The sequence below is a fragment of the Pipistrellus kuhlii genome, unplaced genomic scaffold (genome assembly GCF_014108245.1).
Source record: "Pipistrellus kuhlii isolate mPipKuh1 unplaced genomic scaffold, mPipKuh1.p scaffold_m20_p_1, whole genome shotgun sequence".
NCBI classification, from domain to species: Eukaryota; Metazoa; Chordata; class Mammalia; order Chiroptera; family Vespertilionidae; genus Pipistrellus; species Pipistrellus kuhlii.
In genome coordinates this window covers 53,559,413-53,576,775 of record NW_023425404.1, presented here as the reverse complement: position 1 = coordinate 53,576,775, position 17,363 = coordinate 53,559,413, and the positions used below count along the sequence as shown (strand labels likewise).

Below are 17,363 nucleotides of genomic sequence, written 5' to 3'. Positions count from 1 at the left end.
TAACAGATGGTTTTCTGACTATCTTTTGATTTGCAGAAAGATGTCTTCAATCAGAGTTATTTTTATAAAGGACAATTACAGTCTAAGGGGATGTTTATTTTTAGAAAATTCCAGTATTTTTAGTTAAAATTGTTTTAGTTTGTCTTTTTAGAGATTACCAAAAAGATTCTTTTGGGGTGTGGTGAACATACAATACAGTGCACAGATAATGTGTTGTGGAAATGTGCACTTGAAACCTGTATAATTTTATTAACCAGTGACACTCAAATTCAATAAAAAGAAAAAAGAAACAATTTGTTTACCTTTTGGATCTATTACTCTAACCACGTTGCCCCTAATTTATGTTTTCTTAAGTGATGTCATTTCACACTCTGGAATAACCGTGGGACAGCCAGCTTTATTGGCAGTTCCATGCTGCACAGAGCTATTCAGAGAGTTGTTACTAAAGTGAAATCTGTGTTAAGACTGGATCTTACACTGATAACACATTCAGAATTGTAACTTTGTTTGAAGCACTATCACATATGGGAAAACATCACTAATTTGGATAAGCAGAGAAAAATAATTTACTGAATTATTGCAGAATTAAACTATAAAATACTGTTTTTGTGAGAGAGATATATAAATGGAGCATTTCATTAAACCATTTTCTAGCAGACCATGGTTAGGGATTGGGATATAGTAGAAAGCAAAGTTTTCTGTGTTTGTGGAGTTTACTTTATTGTGGAAGACAGATGTTAAGCAATTAATTGTAAAAATAACAAAAAAAGAGGGAAAGTATTGAGCTGTGTGGACATACATACAAGGAGGACTTATTTTAGGCTAGACATCTAATAAACAAACAGGAGAACATGTTAGCCTCCCTGACAGTAAAAGAACTAATGGGAACACTGCAATGCCATTTTTACAGGAAGTAAGGGAGTTCTAAAAATTGGTATTTGGGAGTTACTATTAGCATTTTAAATTTGTATGACTCTTTTAAAAGGCAATTTTTAACTTTTTAACATAGTCCTACTAGGATTTTTTTCTTAAGAGGGTAGTGTAAAACATGAATGGTTGTATGCATGAAGATATTTATTATAGAATTATTTGTAATGGTGCAAACTTAAAAGTTGTTTATTTAAAATGTAATAGTGAAGAGTAAGCCACAGTAAGGAAAAAATGAGTGATGCACCAAGTGTAATAAAAGCAATTTTGATTATTAAAGCTTTATAAAATGATTGAAACAATCATCTTATTCTGTATAAGACTAAAGAATATCAAACTGTCAGTGGTGGGATTTTTAGTGATTTCCACCCATACCCCTTTCTTGCTACTAGAATTCTCTAGAAATACAAGTTCCCTTCTAAAATCCAGATTTAGGATTCGGTCCCAGCATGTGAGGGAGGCAACCAATTGAAGGGTCTCTCTCACATCGATGCTGAGCGCGCACGCTCTCTCTCTCTCTCTGTCTCTCTGTCTCTCTGTCTCTCTCCCCTTCCCCTACCTTTTCACCCTCTAAAAATCAATGGATAAAATATCCTCGGTTGAGGATTAATAAAAATAAAAAGAGAATATAATACAGATTTAACCACGTCATATAGCTCTCCCACCCAACACACATACGTTGACTCTCAGGTAAATTCAGAATTGATTAGCTTGACATTCAACTCCTGTCACACCTTCCACTCCTCCCCCCCCCCCAAACCTCTGTCTTGCCTACACCCCTACAAACAATTCCCTATGTCTAGAATGCCCTTTTCTCTTCTCTACCTGATGTAAGTCTATTCTTCCTTCAAGGCCACACTCAAATATCATATCTTTTTGAAGTCTTTCCTTTTTTTTCTCTCTCTCACAAATTAACCTTTTCTGTTGTCTTTGTAGGTCCTTTTGTCTTTTTTTTTTTTTTTTTTTTTTTTTTTTAGGTCCTCTCAGTATCATCCTTACAACATTATATTATAACTGGTGCCCCAGTGCATGAATTCATGCACATTGAAAGGGTATTAATTAGAAGGTGGCCAGCTGGTGGGACTGGACACACCCTAGAGCCAACCTCCCTTGTTTCTTCCCCAGCCGACCTCCCTGACACTGTGGCTTGAAGGGCATCTGTGGAGTGAATGGGGTTCCTCCGGTAGGTGGGGTCCCTCGGCCTGGCCTGCGGGGATAGGTCTGAAACTGGCTCTCTGAGATCCTCCAAGGGGTCCTGATTGCGAGAGGGCGGTTCTCTGGTGACATGCCCTGGAATCGGGCTCTCTCTTCTCTGGTTCTGGGGTGCGTCACCCAAGAACTGCCACTACCAAGTCACGCAGCTTGGCAGCTCCTCCTGCATTGAGCATTTGCCCCCTGGTGGTCATTGCGTGTTATAGCTACCGGTCTGATGGTCCCTTAGCCTTCTATCTATCTATCTATCTATCTATCTATCTATCTATCTATCTATCTATTTTTTTTTCAATGCAGAAACTACAGGTAGTATGTCCAGTGATTGTTTGGCACATAATAGACAGTAAGTGAATAGAAATCAGTTAACTGTTAATGCTTTTAATTTGTTACAGGGGCATTTATGCAATGAGCCTTTGGATATGTACAGTTATTTACACAACCAAGGGATTGCCGTTTCACTTGCTCAGTTCTATATTTCGTGGGCTGAAGAATACGAAGCTAGAGAAAACTTTAAGAAGGCAGATATGATATTTCAGGAAGGGATTCAACGGAAGGCTAAACCACTGGAAAGACTGCAATCCCAGCACCGGTAAGATGCTTCTCTAGAGCTTGTTTTAACTCTTTATAACTAGTGGCTATAAATGGTCATTTTTGCATCTAATAAAGTACTCTCCATGGATTGGCATGTTTACTATTCAGTTTTTTAAAAGGCATATTTAACATACAGGAATATGCATTTTGTGGTGTAAGTTTTATAAGTAGTTTTCACAAATGAAAAGAGACATATAACCATTACCATGATCATGATATACTAGTAAACTAGTTCCATCACTCCATAGAATTCTATCTTGCTCTCCCTTTGTGGTCAACACCTACTTCACTCCCAAACCCTAGCAACAACTCATTTATTCTTTCACCCTATAGTTTTTACTTTTTCATAATATCATATAAATGTAATGATAAAAATATGTAGCCTTTTGTGTTTGGCTTCTTTCATTTAGCATAATGCATTTGAGATGTAAGAGTTCTTTATATATTCTGAATACAAGTCTTTTGTCAAATAAGTAATTTGTAAGCCTTTGTCCCAGCTTACCTCTGGTCTCTTCATTCTCTTAACAATATCTTTTATAGAATAAAAGTTTTTAGTTTTGAAGTAGTCTGACATCGGTTATTTCTTATGGACTGTGCTTTTGTTATATCTGAGAATTTTGAGAGAGAGATGTTATATCTGAGAATTTTATCTAGCCAGAGGTCACAAAAATTTTCTCCATTGTTTGCATCTTGAAATTTTATAGTTTTACTTTCACATTTAGATCTGTAGTCCATTTTGCATAATTGTTAATTTTTGTATAAGGTTTGGGTCAAGGTTCTTTTTTTCTTTTCTTTTCTTTTTTTTTCTTTTTTTACAGTTGAAAAGACTTTCTCCATTAAGTTGCCTTTGCACCTTGGTCAAAAATCAGTTTCAGTTTGATCATTTGTGTAGTTTTATTTCTGTTAATCTAGTTTGTTCTATTGATTTGTTTATTCGTTAGTGTATACCATGTTATCTAGATTACTGTAGCTTTATAGTAAATCTGGAAATCAAGTAATTTGCATTCTCTAACTGTTCTTTTTAGCTCTTCTAATTCCTTTGACTGTAATGTGTTGATTTTTCTTGGGGTTCATTTAAGATATTTTTCTTTAACATTGGCTTTCAGCAGTTTGATTGTGATGTGTCTAGATGTAATTTAATCCATTTGGGGTTTAATTGGCTTTTACAATTTTTTTAAATTTATACCTTTCACAAATTTTGAAAACTTTCAGTCATGGTTTTAAAAATATTTTTCTGTGCCTATTTTTTTTTCTTCTTCTTCTGGGACTTCAGTTATACATATGTTAAACCTTTTGATAATTGTCCCACAGGTCCCTGAAGCTCAGTTCCTATTTTAATAAAATTTAAACCTTTTTTCTTTCTATTCTTCAGAATGGCCAATTATGGATTTTGTTTTCAGGTTCGTTTACTCATTTGTCAGCCCTCTTCATTTTGATATTGAGTCTATCCAGTAAATTTTTTATTTTAGGTAATTGTGTTTTTTCAGGTCTAAAACTTCCATTTGATTCTTTTTATATATTCTTTGTCTCTGCTAAGGACTTTAGTCTTTTTATTCATTTTAAATGTTTCTACCTTTATCTCATGGAGCATAGTTATAATAGTTGCTTTAAAATCTCTGAAAACTCGCATCACACCTGTGTCATCTTTTTGTTGTTGTTGTTGTTGCTGTTGTTGTTGTTAATCCTCATCTGAGGATTTTTTTCCCATTGAGTTTTAGAGAGAGTTGAAGGGAGGGGAAGAAACAGAGAAACATTGATGGGAGATTGGTTGCCTCCCACACAGGCCCCAACCAGGTCCAGGGATTGAGCTTGCAACCAAGGTATGTGCTCTAGGCTGGAATCAAACCCGGGCTCCTTCAGTTCCCGGGCCCATGCTCTATCCGTTATACTAAGCCAAACCAGCTAGGACACGTGTGTCATCTTACTGTTAGTATCTCTTGATTATCTTTTTCTTTGAGAGTTAGTCACATTCTCCTGGTTATTTGTGTGCTGAATTTGTATTATAACCTGGACATTTATAATGATACTATGTTATTAGACCCTGGGTCCTATTGGTTAATATTCTATGGAGGATGTTGAATGTCTTAGTAGGTAACCAACATTCAGATGTCTCAAGTTCTTTCTCATTTTAGATTTCAGTGTCTGTTAAATATTGAAGACCTTTGAGGTCTATGCCATGTGTGTTGCTCATTGGTTGTTCTGGGACTTGGGCAGTGGTTTATGTTATAGTTCAGTTCTCACAGCCTTTTCTGTGCTGCCATGGTTCTGCCCTGTGCATACATAATTGAGGAGTGAATCTAGGGTTTGTGTCAACTCCTATACAGAATTAGGAGAGCTCTTTTTCAGCTCATCCTCTCCCGTACTTCTCCCATATCCATTGGCATTCAGAGCCCCCTTTTCCCAGTCATCTGGCCAGAAAGATGAGGTTTCTCTAGGAGTTTTAACTTTGCACCTTTGCAACAATTCAAAACCATAAGAAAAAAAGAGAAGGGAAAACAAACAGGAAACAACCCCATGTCGGTTATTTCTTCAAGTTTGTCTCCTCTCCACAGTTCACTTGCTTTTGTTTACTTTTCAGAGGCCTCAGTTGCTTTTTTTGTGTTCTATCTAGAGATTTTAGTTCCAATCAAAGAGAGGGGGTGGGGGATGGAGGAAGAGAGAGAGAGAAGTATGTGCTATCATGAGTGTACTCCATGTTGGCCAGCACTTGCAGTTTATTGTTTTGTGTGTGTGTGTGTGTGTGTGTGTGTGTTTTACTTAAAACTTTAGCAGCAGCACAAGAACTTTAATCTTCAAACTTCTGCCAACTTTACTAAAGTAAAATGTTATGTTGGATGTAACTTTATTTTGAATGATTACACAAAAATGCTGAGTTGGGGGCAGTGTATGGAGAGAGAGACACATAAAGGCAGTGATAAAATAATGTGGCAAGAAGTTAACAATTGGTGAATCTACAAGAAGGGTATTTAGGTACTTATTTACTCTTGTTAACTGTTTTGTAAGTTTTAAAATTTAAAAAATGGTGGGAAACTCTGACTTTAATAAATTCTGTAATCTTAGTCACCCTGGTTTTTTTCTTCAGACAAACCTAATAGTAATCTTCAGAATATTTTTAATTAGTCAAATTTGGACATTTGAAAGAGGGTGCTAAGCCCAAACCGGTTTGGTTCAGTGGTAGAGCGTCGGTCTGCGGACTGAAAGGTCCCAGGTTCGATTCCGGTCATGGGCATGTACATTGGTTGCGGGCACATCCCCGGTAGGGGGTGTGCAAGAGGCAGCTGGTCGATGCTTCTCTTTCATCGACGTTTCTAGCTCTCTATCTCTCTCCCTTCCTCTCTGTAAAAAATCAATAAAGTATATTTTTTTTTAAAAGGGGGAGGGGGAGGCTGCTAAATCATTCTAGCCCAAACCCTCTCTGATCTCAAGGTGGTTTTCTTTATTCCTGAGAAAATAAATACTTTCTTAGACTTTTTCTACATATTTCTTCTCCCATCCTACCCTTCTCCTTTGTTTGTTTTAACAAATTAGAACTTTGAATCTGGTGAGTAGTATTCATCTCACCAAAAGTTAATTGTTTATTTTTTACTTTAGACAATTCCAAGCTCGAGTGACTCGACAAACTCTGTCTGTATTTGAGAAAGAAGAGGAGGAGGAAGATTTGGGGTCATCTCTACCACAGCGAAGTACTCTGGCTGAATTAAAAAGCAAAGGGAAAAAGACAGCAAGGGCTCCAATCAGCCGTATAGGAAGTGCTCTCAAGGGTATGTTTTTATTAAATGTTATTATGGGAAATTCTTAGTCTCAGGTGGTAGGCAAATTATGTAAAGAGATAATATATATGTAGACATTGTCCTAGTATTCTGAGTACTAGGTAGCTAAAAGAAGGAAGCCTAAGGAGAATTGATTTCACAGTGTACACAAAAAACTTGTCAGCAATTTTGTGACTTAATTTTTAAAAATCTAATATAGGAAGCATTAAGAGTTTTTGCATTCAAGAGTTGCTAGTCAAAAAAAGTTATAGCTGCCGAAACCGGTTTGGCTCAGTGGTAGGGTGTCGGTCTGTGGACTGAAGGGTCCCAGGTTCGATTCTGGTCAAGGGCATGTACATTGGTTGCGGGCACATTCCCGGTAGGGGGTGTGCAAGAGGCAGCTGGTCGATGTTTCTCTCTCGTTGATGTTTCTAGCTCTCTATCCCTTTCTCCTCTCTGTAAAAAAATCAATAAAATATATATTTTTTTAAAAAGTTATATCTTGTCAAAATAAAGTTTACATGTCCAGAGCCTCAGAGAATGTATTAACATGGTCTTTTGGGGCCAGAAATTGGGCTCTCTTTGTACATCTAAAGATGAACAACAATAAGCTTTTTAATTCACTATTTTTTAGGTAAATTATAGCAACATTGAACAAAAGGTACAGAGAGCAATAAGCTTTTATTAACTATTAAATTCTCGGGAAAAGGAGTGTGAGAGGTTCGGGAAGAGATTGGACAAAAATCTTACACTTATGGATGAAGACAGTGGCGGGGGGACGGGTGGGGTGGAAAATTAGGTGGAGGGGAGCTATGGGGGAAAAAAAGAGGAACACATCTACTGGTAATAATCTGAACAATAAAGACGTGTGTTTTTTAAAAAATCCCCAAAACTTAAAAAAATTTAAAAAAAGAAAGGAAATCAAATCTGCGTAAACTATGAGGAGCAAATGACTGCCTAGGAGGCAGAGCTTTTGACACTGGCATAGAAACCGACCATTTAGAACCAAATTGGCCAGCAGAGGACAGTTGTGGGCAAGATCAGGCCTGCAGGGGAGGGCAGTTGGAGGTGATCAAGTAGGCAGAGGCAGTTAGGGGCAATCAGACCTGCAGGGGAGAGCAGTTGGGGAGGACCAGGCCTGCAGGGGAAGGCAGTTGGAGGCCATTAGGTCAGCAAGGGAGGACAGTTGGGGGACCAGGCTTGCAAGAAAGGAAAGTTAGAGGCAAGATCAGGCCGGCAGGGCAGTTGGGGGTGAGATCAGGCCTAGCAGTTAGGTGTTAGGCAGGCAGGCAGGGGAGCGGTTAGGGGGTGATCAGGCTTGCAGGCAGAAGTGGTTAGAGGGAATCAGGCAGGCAGGCAAGCAGTTAGAAGCCAGCAGTCTCCGATTGTGAGAGGGATGTTAGATTTGAGAGGGTGCCAGAAGGGAGTGGCAAGAAATAGCAAGAACCTACAAAGAAGATTACCCAGCAAAGCCTGGGCCTCTAGTTAGAGTAAAAGAGTGTATATGGTCCTAAAGAACATTTCATTCAGATCATGATGAAGGTTGATTGTATCAACCAGCCCCACAACAGAGAGCACCCCTAATAAATGAACTAATTTTAATTTGTCTCCATAAGCTTCAGGATGTCTCAACTGATTTCCATTGACAAAATTAAACTGAGAAATGAAGATTTAGGTTAGGTTAGTCTCTGATAAAAGGACAATATTAGAATGATGGCTGAAGGCAGATGTAGAATTTGGGTTTTTTTTATATAAATATATTTATGAGTAAAAGATTGTAGGTGAGGGAAAGGAGAATAAAAGTAACAAACACTGGATTAAAATATTACTTTGATTCTATGTAGTAGAAGTAACCTTATGTGGAATCTGAGTTGGATAACTAAAGATTTTACATGGTTTTAATATTTTTCTCCTAGTTTCAAACCAGAACAGAGGACTCCAAAATCCACTTCCTCAACCCATGCAGAGTAATTCTAGAATTACTGTTTTTGATGAAAATGCTGATGAGACTTCTGTAGCAGACCTGTCTAAGCCTACAGTCCAGCCATGGATAGCGCCCCCTGTGTCCAGGGCCAAAGAGAATGAGCTGCGAGCGGGCCCTTGGAACGTAGGCAGGCCTTTGGAATCCAGGGTAAGGACTCTTACTTTCATCCAGTGTCTTTGCCAACATAAAAAGACTTCAGATTTAGATTATAGGAGTATTTTTAGCATCTTTAAAAAAGATTCTTCTTGCATAATTAGGCATGGTCTGCATATGTTGTGTCAGAATGTAAAGCCATGGTAATTTTTATTTTCTTCATTGCCAGCCTCATGACAATACAGCTTCTGTGACGGCTGTACCCTCCATGGTGCCCAGTTTTACTCCATATGTGGAAGAGACTGCACAACAGCCTGTTATGTGAGTTTGATTTCCAGATTTTTTGAGGTGGGAATTATTAAGCATGGTCAGAGGTACCTATCCTAATTCCCAAAGGTATTTTCATCTTTGTGGATATGAAAGTAACCAAAGTTTCATGTTTCCTTTATGTCTGTCTATATTCCTTTGAGTATTTTAGGGCTAAAAGACCATTTGGTAATATTCTTACATTCTTACTGAAAAATAAACCTAATAGGTTTATATTTATACTAGAGGCCTGGTGCACGAGATTCGTATTGGGGGGGGGGGGGTCCCCCTCAGCCGAGCCTGCACCCTCTCTAATCTGGGACCCCTGGAAGGATGTCCTACTGCTGGTTTACAGGGATCAGGCCTAAGCCGACAGTCATACATCTCTCTTTAAATCTGGGACTGCTGGCTCCTAACTGCACGCGCCTGCCTGCCTGCCTGCCTGCCTCCTGCCTGATTGCCCTTTACCACTCTGCCTGCCGGCCTGCTCGCCCTCAGTTGCCCCCCACTGCTGGTCTGCTCGTCCCCAAATGCCCATCCGCCAGCCTGATCACCCACAACTGCCCCTCGTTCCAGTGTGCTTGCCCCCAGTTGCCTCCCCTGCCATGCTGCTCACCCCAACTGTCCCCTCTCCCCCCGCTTGTCTGCTTCTCCTCCACACTGGCCTGCTTGATCCAGGTTCCCAGCCACTCTTTTTTTTTTTTTTTTTTTTCATCGCCTCCTTCAGCAGAGGCCAGGGCTGGTTGGAAGTAGGTGTCTGGGATTTCTTTATCTTCTATAATTGAAACTTTGTAGCCTTGAGTGAAGGCCAGGGCTGGATGGAAGATTGGGTTGTCCCTGGCAACCCAAGCTCCCAGCCCCTCCTTGAGTGGAGGCAAGGGCCGGCTGGAAGCAGGCATCAGGGATTTACTATCTTCTACAATTGAGTAGAGGCTAGGGCTAGCCAGGGTGGTGGGAAGCTTGGCTTCGTCCATTGCCAGGGGCAACCCAAGCCTACTACTTGCTCCAGCTCCTTGGCCGCTGCCATCTTGGTTGGGCACATTTGCATACTTGCTCCTGATTGGCTGGTGGGTGTGGCTGGTGGGTGAAGTCAAAGATAACCACTGTGATTTAAGTGAGATATTCTACCTTAATTATTGACAGAATTAGATATTATTATAGTGTTTTCATCTGATCCTACTCTTTCCTTCCAAATGTACTTTTCTTTACTTCCTAATCCTTAGCATTTCTGTTTATAAGAAAGAATGATGACTAGATCAGTGTTTTTCAACCTTTTTTGGGCAAAGGCACACTTGTTTCATGAAAAAAATCACGAGGCACACCACCATTAGAAAATGTTAAAAAATTTAACTCTGTGCCTATATTGACTATATATAAAGTAATTCTCTTGAATAGGAATCAAATAAACACAAAGAAAGTATTTTATAATTACTTTATTATGAAATATTAAGTAAACAAAATAGTGAAAAATTATAAAATTCTTGTCTTGTCTGCACCTACGGCACACCAGGCAACCGGAACAGCGGTTGAAAAACGCTGGACTAGATAATCAGGCAGTCTCAGATTTGTTCTAATACATAACATTGTGGCATTATAATACTAGATTGTATTTTGTGCCCCAGTGCAACCTAACTCATCAGAATCTATAACCCGCTGAAACCGGTTTGGCTCAATGGATAGACTCTAGAGTGTCGGCTTGGGGACTGAAAAGTCCCGGGTTCGATTCCGGTCAAGGGCATGTACCTTGGTTGCGGGCATATCCCCAGTAAGGGGGTGTGCAAGAGGCAGCTGATCGATGACTCTCTCTCATCGATGTTTCTAACTCTCTATCTCTCTCCCTTCCTCTCTGTACAAAATCAATAAAATATGTTAAAAAAAAAAAAAAGAAGAAATCCTTTAAAAAAAAGAAAAAGAAAAGAATCTATAACCCTGTATTGTACTATATGATAGGTAGTGTAGCAGAGTAAAATAGATAAGATTTAAAGTAAATATTCTGTCTGATAGAGCTCATTACTAGGGAGTTAGTCTTTTAAAAATGTGTGTGTGTGTGTGTGATTTTAGAAAGAGAGGAATGCAGAAGGAGAGAGAGGTAGAAACTTCGATTAACTGCCTCCTGTAGGCCCCCTACTGTGGATTGAGCCTGAAACCTAGAATCAAACTGGCAACCTCTTGATGCATGGGTGAACGAACACTCAACCACTAAGCCACACTGGCATGGCAGAAGATTATTCTTAAGAAAATAATGAGTATTTATGAAAAATTACCTGAAAAAATTGATAGCACATATTTATGGATGTTTAATTTTTTTAATGTTTCAAATTACTTTGTAGAAATAATTATGTCAGAATAAATATGGTATAGAAAATGTTGTTCAACTCTATTTTCATTAAACTCTTTTTCATGGCTGTCTTGTTTGACTTCTCTATAACATTTTTTAGTTTGTGTTTTTCTTAATATGTTTCAGGAACTTTTAAAAAAATATATTTTATTGTTTTTTTACAGAGAGGAAGGGAGAGGGATAGAGAGTTACAAACATCGATGAGAGAGAAACATCGATCAGCTGCCTCCTGCATACCTCCTACTGGGGATGTGCTCGCAACCAAGGTACATGCCCTTGACCAGAATCAGGCCTTGGACCTTTCAATCCGCAGGCCGACGCTTTATACGCTGAGCCAAACCGGTTTCGGCTGTTTCAAGAACTCTTGATTGATTAAGAAAACCAGCTAACCTTTGTAATAGGAGTTGTAAATATTATCTTCTAGTTTGCAGCTTATCTTTTGATGTTGCCTATAGCAACCATTATAACAATATTTTAATTTTTTACACAATCAAAATTTTCCATCTTTGCCCTACTCCAGGGGTTGGCAAACTGCGATTTGCCGCTCTGTTGACTAATGAGTTTTCCGACCACTGGATAGGGTCTTAATCACAAGGAACAACAGCCTGTAATTATTGGAATCGAGAGTCTAGGTCAGTGGTAGGCAATCTCATTAGTCAACAGAGCCGCAGTTTGCTGACCATTGCGCTAGCCGGTTTGGCTCAGTGAATGGAGTGTCAGCCTGCAACTAATGAGTCCCAGGTTTGATTCTGACTAAGGGCACATGCCCAGGTGCGGCCTCAATTTCCAGTACGGGGCGTGCAGAGGCAGCCGATCAATGATTCTCTCTCATCATTGATGTTTCCATCTCTCTCTCCCTCTCCCTTCCTCTCTGAAATCAATTAAAAAAATATCTTTAATCAACAAATTTACCATCTTCTTTATGATTTTTTAAATGATAATTTTGTTTTTCTCAAATGTCATTAGGAAATGAAATTCTGGAGAAAGTAGGAGATACAAGGACAGCTGGGAAGTGGGTACAGTACACAGACCTCTTTAAATCAGGGCATAGAGGATCAAAATAAAATTAGCTACAGGCATCCTTGGCTGAGTGGTTCATTTAGTTGGAGTATTGTCCTATATACCAAAAGGTTGTGTGTAGGTTCTACTCTTAGTCAGGGCACATGTCTAGGTTTCAGGTTCGATCCCCTGTTGAATCCTCAGTCAGGGTGCATCCAGGAGACAATCAATTAACCCTCCTTCCTTTCTACCTTTCTTTTCCCTCTCTCTCTCTCTCTCTCTCTCTCTCTCTCTCTCTCTCTCTCTCTCTCTCTCTGGCAATAAAAACATATCCTCAGGTGAGGATTAAAAAAAAAAAAAATGCAGGCAAACAGCCAGTAACACATTTATGACCCATTCACCTAGAGAGATTCACTCTTGTTCCCCACATCCCTTACCTCTCCCCACACCAGTCAGCTTTATCCTTGGTGTTTTCAATAAACAAAAAAAAAGTTTAAACTTTTTCCACCCAATGGTTTCAATGAATGCAGCATCTGAGCTATCCTTACTGAGGCACTTTACACTTCATTCTTTTCCAACTTATATTACCACTCTCACTCTTCCCCTTCAGCTAAGAACCTTGAACCTACATCATCAGTTCCCTAAAATTGTATTCCTAACTCCAATTCTTTTGGGTGCTAAACAGTGGGAAATGGGGTAGGTTAATTTCCATTCATATACTGTGTTTGATTAAGAAATAGTATTGTGCCGGGACTGGTTTGGCTCAGTGGATAGAGCGTCGGCCTGCGGACTGAAAGGTCCCGGGTTCGATTCCGGTCAAAGGCATGTGCCTTGGTTGCGGGCACATCCCCAGTGGGGGTGGTGCAGGGGGCGGTTGATGATTCTTTCTCATCAATGTTTCTGGCTCTCTAGCCCTCTCTCTTCCTCTCTGTAGAAAATCAATAAAATATATATTTTTTTAAATAAAATAATAAAATAAAATAAAAAAAGAAATTGTATTGTGGCCCGCTGGTGTGGCTCAGTAGCTGAGCGTCGACCTATGATCCAGAGGTCATGGTTAGATTCCCGGTCGGGGCACATCGCTGGGTTTCGGGTTCGCTCCCCAGTGGGGGCATGCAGGAGGCAGCTGACACATGATTCTCTCTCATCATTGATGTTTCTGTCTTTCCCTCTCCCTTTCTCTCTTCAATAAAAACATAGTTTTAAAAAACAAAGAAATTGCATTATTATATATATATATATATATATATATTTTTTTTTTTTTATTTTTTTTTTTTTTTTTTTACCTATAAGGAATATAAATATTTGATTACTCTAACTTATGGCTAATTTTTCCCCTAATCATAACATAGTACTTAGAGCATGATTGTTGATAACAAATGTAAATTATTTGTAGGCTCTTTTCTCAACCTTTTGTGTTTTTGTTTTGTTTTTAAAATCAATCACATTTAGTCTTGCTGCTGATATTGTACATGTGTCTTATCAAAACATTAAAAATAACTCATTTAGCCGAAACCGGTTTGGCTCAGTGGTAGAGCGTCGTCGGTCTGTGGACTGAAAGGTCCCAGGTTCGATTCCGGTCAAGGGCAAACAAAAAAAAACCTCATTTAATCTGCTTCGTGAATAATAATTATTTTGCTTCTTTTAGGACACCATGTAAAATTGAACCCAGTATAAACCATATTCTAAGCACAAGAAAGCCTGGAAAGGAAGAAGGTGATCTCCTGCAAAGAGTTCAAAGCCATCAGCAAGCGTCTGAGGAGAAGAAAGACAAGGTGATGTACTGCAAGGAGAAGATTTATGCGGGAGTGGGCGAGTTCTCCTTTGAAGAGATCCGGGCTGAAGTTTTCCGTAAGAAATTAAAAGAGCAAAGGGAAGGTATGTGTATTGATCTATTTATGTCGGTCATAATAACTTAACTTAGTAGTAGGAAGGTTAGTATATTAAGTCTGAGGAGAATTGCCTTATTTTTTGTATGTTTGTGATGTTTCCATGGTTTCTACTGTTTCTCTTTCTATTTAAACTGAACTCCATTTCTGCTTTCCATGAGATCCCTGAAGGGAAAAAACTAAGCAACTAAGTCTGTGTTCAAAAGTAAAGGAAGAGAGGAAGCTCTAATCTGCAGGAACAGTTCATATTCACCATTGTAATAGGCAGACAGCTATGATCCCTGGCATACATACATGTGCATGTCATGCCTCCCCATTAAGTACCTTCTTCATCGAGGCCTGAAATATTTCACTTGACTTTTGATACTCTACCTGGAATTTCTCCCTGGACTGACTTAGGTTAACATACTCGGTCACACTGCAATCACTTAGATGGTATTTATTTGTACTATTTCTTAAAGACAGCATCTTTTTTCTAAATTAAGGAAAGTTTTACTGTAAGAGAAATTTGGAATTTTGGGAAAATGGGTAGCAATTCTGTTTTGGAGCCTAGAGTACTTGGGGCAAAAGGTAGTGCTGAATGGGCTGAAAAACATTGAAGTATAGTATTTGGAGCTTAAAGGCATTAAAAGATGAGGGAGAGCACAGAAAAGAAGGTAGGGGAGGGCCCAAAAGTAAAGTTCATCCACTTAGATATTTTGATTAGAATCTATACCAAGAAAGAAGAAATGTTTCTTTCTACACAGATATCCAGAATAACCTACTATGGAAAGAAGAGCTGGGAAATTTAACCATTACTTATAATTTATTTATGGAAGAATGATTTCTGATTTTCAGGTGACAAGTTAGAAGCAAACTTCTATAAAGCAGACTGTTGTTAGTAAGTTTGGAATGGCTTTCATTTGTCATATTAGCTATATCAATATTGACAAAGGTGCTCTGGGTTCAAATTAATGTATTGAAAAATGGAACGGATTTATATAGATAGGAGAAAGGGAATGGTTAGAAAGCAAGGAGATGGTTGAGGCTTTTAAAAAATGGGAACCACCCTAGCAAAGAAGTAGGCTAGCAAGGTAACCTAATATGAGCTGGGAAAGGAACTAGATACTCAGATAAAAATTAAAAAAAATTAGTGTTTCCTTCAACCTAAGTGTCCATCAATAGATGAATGGATAAAGAAAATGGTGTGTGTGTGTGTGTGTGTGTGTGTGTGTGTGTGTGTATAATGGACTATTCAGCAACAAAAAAAAGAATGAAATCTTACCATTTGAAACAACATTGATAAGTCTTAGGGATATAATGAACAGCATGGTGACTATAATTAATAATGTTGTATTGCATATTTGAAAGTTGTTGAAAGAATAAATGTTAAAAGTTCTCATCACAAGAAAAAAATTTTACAACTATGTATGGTGACAGATTGTATCTAGACTTATTGTAAAGATCATTTTGCAATGTATACAAGTATAGAATAATTAACTAACATTGTATGTCCGTTATACCTAGAAAAATTTTTAATAATTAAAAGAAAACAGCATTAAAAAAAAAACACACTTCAGTTTCTTTAGGAGAGGTCTAGCTTATACCAGATATATAGATATAAGATGAAAGTACATTTTATTCTCAGCTAGCCAAAGAAGGATCTATGTTAGGCTTAGATCGTATTTGAATAGATGAAAAGATCTATGAGGCTTTTTAAATACTCATTTTCTAAGCTGGTCTCTGAATCTAATTCATGAACATGTAATTTCCCTACTGTGTATAGTTTGTATCCTTATAAATCCTCATGCCTGTAATGAAGTGATTTCTTGTTACTATTAGAAACTGTCTCCAAAGACTGTCACTGATTACTTACTGTCAAGTAGGAATACTAGAAATGAGGAAGCCACAGGTAGGGCCTCCAGGGGGACAAGGTAGTTAGTTGTACATTCTTCCCGTTGCTACTTCCAAATAATTTTTTTCCTTCTCCAAAAACTCGACCTTCTTTCAGATCCGTGTCCTCCCATTTTTTTTTCTACCCCCTGAACCTCCTTAATCACTCCCCATCATTCATTAATTGGCTAAGTACCTAACTCTGTATCTTCCTGTCCACCCCTACAGCATCCAATAGTATGGCTTCTCAATTTTGTGTTTGACATACCTCCTGTGATCTCTTCTTCAACCCTACTGCCCAACTCTCACATGGTCTTACTATTGACCTTATCACCCAATAACTTTCTGATCATGCACCCTGTTGATTCAAGCCAAAAAAATCCAGAAGTCATCTTTGATCACCCTTTTCTTACTGTGCCCCACAATTAATGAATAAGCCCATCAACTTGATCACCCCAATTTTCCAAATCTTTTGTTTATCATCACTCCCATTATTAATCCAAACCACAATTTTTTAGCTAGACTACAACTAGACTTTCTACATTCACTCTGGGCTTAACGCAACCCATTTTGCTCACAGTAAATGATCTTTTTAAAAAATCAGATTATGTCACTTCTTTACTTAAATTCTCCAGTGTTTTGCATTATCTTAGGATGCAATATAAACTCTTTAACCCCATGTGACTTGGCCTCTGCTTACCTCTCCAACCCCATCGTTTACTTTTCTCCCTCTTACCATACTGCACACCCTGCTGGCCTTCATTTGGATCCTTAAGCACAGTGATACTGTTCCTTCATTAGGGCGTTCGTGCCAGCTAGTTTCTTGACCTAGAATCTTTCCCGAGGTCTGTATATGTCTGGCCCCTAGTTATTCAGATTATAGCTTTATAATGTTTCTTTCTGATAATGATCTCCCCTTATCACTGGCCTTAAATAGTCCCTGATTTCCATCCCCTACCAGTCACATATTTTCACATCACCTATTTTACTTTATTTTTAAACCTGATTTTCTTGTTAATTTGTGTGTGTGTGTGTATTTGTCTCCCCCAAATTGAGTGTTAGCATTACATGACCAAAGACTTTGCACTATGTACCCCTCCCTGAGAAGTAAATGCTCAAGAGTGGATGCCGGGACCAGTTTGGCTCAGTGGCTAGAGCGTCGGCCTGTGGACTGAAGGATCCCGGGTTCGATTCCGGTCAAGGGCATGTGCCTTGGTTGCGGGCACATTCCCTGTGGGGGGGTGCAGGAGGCGGTTGGTCGATGTTTCTCTCTCATCGACGTTTCTGACTCTCTGTCCCTCTCAATTCCTCTCTGTGTAAAATCAATAAAATATATTTAAAAAAAAAGAGTGGTACTTGGCATGTAGTAGATATATTATTTTTTACTGACTGAATAAATGAGA

At 38.7% G+C, this 17,363-nt stretch overlaps 1 protein-coding gene across 2 annotated transcripts in view; it reads left to right on the top strand.

The window, feature by feature from the left end:
- BUB1B (BUB1 mitotic checkpoint serine/threonine kinase B) overlaps positions 1-17,363 on the top strand; it is a 70,780-nt gene that overhangs the window by 28,791 nt on the left and 24,626 nt on the right. For both annotated transcript variants that reach the window (XM_036446291.2, XM_036446283.2), the window contains exons 5-9: positions 2,532-2,728; positions 6,322-6,491; positions 8,396-8,610; positions 8,786-8,877; positions 13,848-14,077. In XM_036446291.2, the coding sequence (XP_036302184.1) occupies positions 2,532-2,728; positions 6,322-6,491; positions 8,396-8,610; positions 8,786-8,877; positions 13,848-14,077 (904 nt within the window). The remainder of the gene's footprint in view (positions 1-2,531; positions 2,729-6,321; positions 6,492-8,395; positions 8,611-8,785; positions 8,878-13,847; positions 14,078-17,363) is intronic.